General features: G+C 40.7%; 1 protein-coding gene across 2 annotated transcripts in view; it reads left to right on the forward strand.

The window, feature by feature from the left end:
- Nucleotides 1–4,676, forward strand: part of chrnb1 (cholinergic receptor, nicotinic, beta 1 (muscle)) — a 44,928-nt gene that overhangs the window by 31,179 nt on the left and 9,073 nt on the right. Inside the window, exons 5-9 of one of the 2 annotated variants that reach the window (XM_007578794.2) lie at nt 1,914–2,022; nt 2,094–2,238; nt 2,484–2,669; nt 3,804–3,964; nt 4,463–4,525. In XM_007578794.2, coding sequence (XP_007578856.1) covers nt 1,914–2,022; nt 2,094–2,238; nt 2,484–2,669; nt 3,804–3,964; nt 4,463–4,525 — 664 coding nt within the window. Of the gene's footprint in view, nt 1–1,913; nt 2,023–2,093; nt 2,239–2,483; nt 2,670–3,803; nt 4,028–4,462; nt 4,526–4,676 lie in introns of both variants that reach the window. The other variant, XM_007578793.2, reaches the window with a different exon arrangement.

Consider the following 4,676-nt stretch of genomic DNA (forward strand, 5'->3'; position numbering starts at 1 on the left):
TTCTTTCAAAACGCTCACTGTGCTTAGCCAAGTTTAGGAAGAAGAAAAGTTGGTTTGGTGCAACAGAGTTGGCTTTTTGGTGAAAATCTCTGGATAAACTTGGTTACAAAAACAAATACATTTTATTGTACTTTACATCTTCCTGTGTAAGAAAACTGTGTTGGTAACATATTCTTTAACCTGATTACAAATTAAAAGCTTCCATCTACATCTAAAGGCCAAATTTGTAGCAATTTTGAATTGCAGTTGGGGGCCACACAAAATCAGCCCAAGGGCTACAAATGGGCCGTGGGCCTCACTTTGAACACCAGTGCATTACAGCATTCATTCAGTGATTAAAACTGCATGGCAATGCAGCAAATTAGAGACTCAAAGAGCAGAAAGAGGAGCCTTTATGTTCCCCGTATCCCCACACATGTGCATGCCCCCATTAACACCACTGTAACTGTCCCCACTGCTCTATTTATCAACACTTTATAGGCAATTAAGCCGCACGGCTCTCTAATAACTGGGCTGTTGGTGCCGTTCAGCAACTTCAGCACACGAGACCTTCATTTGGAACATCAACACACAAATATCTGCATCAACATAAGCCTCTGTGAGCTTCCCAATATGGCTGATCAATACTGCTCTTTTCAACAGCGCCGTCACAGATAGTAGGGTTTTATTTGGGCTAACACAAAGTCTGCTCAATTACCTGCATCATAAAAGCCTAAAACTGTGTACTGTGAGAAGGTTAAATCAGTCTCTAATTAACTTGATGTCTGTGTTTATCTGCCAGGGAAGCTTTGTGTACATGATCCAACGTTGGCCGGCCTAACTGCTTAGCTAATGTTTGGTCTTTACTGCTTATGCCACATAAAATGTTGTGAGTTTGGGTCAGAATGAGGCTACAGCCAACAGGAAACTCGGAAAGAAGTTTGTAAAAAAGAAAGTGAAATCTTCTCTAACCATGTTGGTGAAGCTACATTTTATGGAGGAATATCTACATATACATGATGTATAAATTGGTGAAAACAAAGAACTAATGTGGCTATTTATTTAATAATCCATTTTTTTATTATCTTGTTTTTACATTTCAGTAGAGTAGCTGAATCAGAAAAATATTTATTGTGTGAGTCAAGGTTATAGCTACACAAAGTCAAGCTAACTAGTATTCAGATCCAAGCTAATTGCTCAGTAAAGTCAAAGCTAATCAAAATTACTGAGAGTTGAACAAACACTGAAAAAGAGTGAGAATAAAACATACTCAGTTCATTTTTTATAGCTGCTTTGATAAAAATTAAACACTTAACCAGAATTAAGCTAACCACTGCTCAGACTGAAGCTAACAGCGTCCCAGAGAGAAGCTAATATCTAATTTAAGAAATGATAACAGCTAATCAAAATTAATCTAACAGCTACATGAAGTTAAGTTAAAAGCAACAAAAAGTCATGCCAGTCACGGAAAGGAGTAACAGAAACTAAGCTAACAGTTAGCCAGAGCTAAGCTAACTAGTGCTCAGAGTGAAACAAACAGTATTGTGTAATAAAGCTAACAGCTAATTAAAGAAATACTAACAGTCAAAGTTAATCTAAAAGCAACACAGTCATGCTAGTCACGAAAAAGGGTAACAGGGACTAAGCTAACAGCTAGCCAGTGTGCAGACTGATGCTAACAGCTAATTAAATAAATGCTAACAGCTAATCAAAGGTAATCTTACATCCACATAAAGTTAAGCTAAAAGCAACAATCAGTCATACTCGTCATTAGTAACAGGAACTAAGCTAACAGCTAGCCAGAGCTAAGCTAACCACTTTCCTGAACCTTCAAAGTTGGTTCACAATTGCAAATCACTTAGACTAAAAGCATCAAATAAAGGTAAACAAAAGCTGTAAAAGCGGTAAATGTTTTCTTCGTGTTCTGTTTGTAGTAACGACGGCGTGTTCGACGTTGCCCTTCAGGTCCACGTTCAGGTTTACAGTAACGGCAGGGTAACATGGACGCCTCCCGCTCTATACTGCAGCTCCTGTGGAGTCAAGGTGGGCAGACATTTTCTCCTCTTCCTGTTGTTTTCCCTTACACACGTGTGCTTGTTTGTTTTTTTCTCCAGGTTACATATTTCCCGTTTGACTGGCAGAACTGCACCATGCAGTTTCGCTCTTACACGTACGATTCGACGGAGATTGACCTGCAGTACGCAAGAGACTCGAAAGGCAAGGAGATCAAGGAGATCCAGTTGGATGGAGGCTTTAGTGGTGAGCTTCAAAATGTCCCTCCTTGTTATAAGTGAATTAACCTGTCAATAGAACTAGTATTTCTTCATCAGTATTAATGAATTATTGACTTAAAACCAGCTGTTGGTGGAAAGATACTCGTCAGTTAGTTTCATCTTATTTCAACTGGTACTATTTTCTATTTTTGTATTTTGTATTTTTGCAGTGTATTGGAGATTATCAAGGTGTCTGTGAATTAAAATGTTCCTGTTTTAATGTTTCTTGAGAGAGCAGCGAGTGGTACATCAGACACAAGCCAAGCAGGAAGATCACGAACGACGACACGTACGAGGAAATGACTTTCTACCTGATCATAGAGAGAAAACCTCTCTACTACATCATCAACATCATCATTCCCTGCATCCTCATCACAATCATCGCCATTTTCAACTTCTACCTGCCTCCAGATGCAGGTAAACACTTTTCACTCTCGCATACTTTGGAATATTGAAAAATTCATGGTCAACTCAACGACTACAAGAAAGTCCAGTGTCGGCACAGTGTTATTTCACCGAACATGACCCAACATCTCTACATAAGGAGTTTTCACACCTAGTAGTCCAGTAGATTTGGTTCAATTGGGGACCAAAATTGCAACAAACATTGGGATTAAGTGATGCTAACTCCCACCTGCAGCATAACTTAATGTCAAGATGCACACCTTTTCCACACCTTGCAATACAGGTAGTTTTGAAAAAATATTTAATAAATTCAAGAAATGTTTCCCCTACTATGAACCAAAACAACTTGGGTATAAAGTGAACTCTAACAGTTTCATGGTGTTTTGACACCTGATACTCCATTAGTTCGATTACGGAACAAATTTGTAAGATTTGTCACATTTTCTGCTGCTGAGGTTTGTTTTCTCACCGCTTTGTGTCAAATGAACCAAACTAATTGAAGAACCTGTTCCCCTCCTCACCTGTGGTGGCGCTGCACAAAAAACAACTAAAGAAAATAGTGTGAAAACCTCTGAAGAAGACACTGAGGGCAACTTCCTTCTTCATGAAATGCAAATTAAAATAAAGTACCGTCAGATTTTAGCTATTGTAGGATTTCTCTTTTGTGTTTGTTAAAACACTGTACGCCATTTCTCCCACGAAGAGCCCTAGGCTAGCATGTTTGTTTTGGCTGTATTTACCCAGAATAGCCTGTGTTGTAGTCCACTTCCTGCTTTTGGAGCAGACGCCAGTCCACTTGGTGTTCACATATGTGTTGGAGCCGCACCAAAGTTCACTTTAACCAAACAGAGACCAAGGTTTGTAGATGGACCAGAGTTGGATTCACCAGACTTTCTAGATAAACAAACTGGAGTTTGAATAAAGCGGACCAATCAAAGCAAGTGAACACTAATTCAGAAAGACAGACTTCAAATTGGTTGGTTATGACTCCTACCAAACTGATGAAACAACTGAAAGCTCCTGCTTTTATAGACCTACTAATGATCATCGTGAATCAAACACCAACTTAATTTTTCACACACAGCTTTTCTTTTACTGACTCTGGGATTGATCCAACTGATGCTCAACCGTTTCCCTCTCTGCCAGGAGAGAAGATGGGTCTGTCCATCAATGTGCTGCTGACCCTGACTGTGTTCCTGCTGCTGCTGGCCGATAAGATCCCAGAGACCTCGCTGGGCGTCCCCATCATCGTCAACTACATCATGTTCACCATGATCTTGGTCACCTGCTCCGTCATCCTGAGCGTGGTCGTCCTCAACCTGCACCACCGCTCGCCCAACACCCACATGATGCCCATGTGGGTGCGCAAGGTCAGCTTCGCAGACGCAAAAGCATAAAACCAAACTGGGGATTTAGAAACTGTCACAATCTGGACACAAACAGCTGACAGTCTGGTAGACTTGGTTTGATTGGGGATTGAAATTGCTCATTTTTTTTTTACATTTTCGCCTGCTGTGTTTTGCTTTCTCACTCCATTGTGTCAAATGAACCAAACTCTTTGAAAAGCTTGCTCCCCTCCTCGCCTGTGGTTGGGCGCTACACCAAGAACCACTGAAGGAAATGTTACAAAAACCTCTGAAGAAGACACTGACAGCAACTTCGTTCTTCACAAAATCTATGCAAAAATGGACCGGCATCAGATTCTTTTCTGTTTTTGGCAAAAGAGCATGAGCTATTTCTTCATCTAGTGTTGGACTACAGCATTTGTTTTAGTTGTATTTACTAAGGCTGTCATCCTGAGCGTGGTCGTCCTCAACCTGCACCACCGCTCGCCCAACACCCACATGATGCCCATGTGGGTGCGCAAGGTCAGCTTCGCAGACGCAAAAGCATAAAACCAAACTGGGGATTTAGAAACTGTCACAATCTGGACACAAACAGCTGACAGTCTGGTAGACTCGGTTCGATCGGGGATTAAAATTGCAAAAAATTTTTTACATTTTCACCTGCTGTGTTTTG

Source organism: Poecilia formosa, unplaced genomic scaffold (genome assembly GCF_000485575.1).
Source record: "Poecilia formosa unplaced genomic scaffold, Poecilia_formosa-5.1.2 Scaffold492, whole genome shotgun sequence".
Taxonomy (NCBI): Eukaryota; Metazoa; Chordata; class Actinopteri; order Cyprinodontiformes; family Poeciliidae; genus Poecilia; species Poecilia formosa.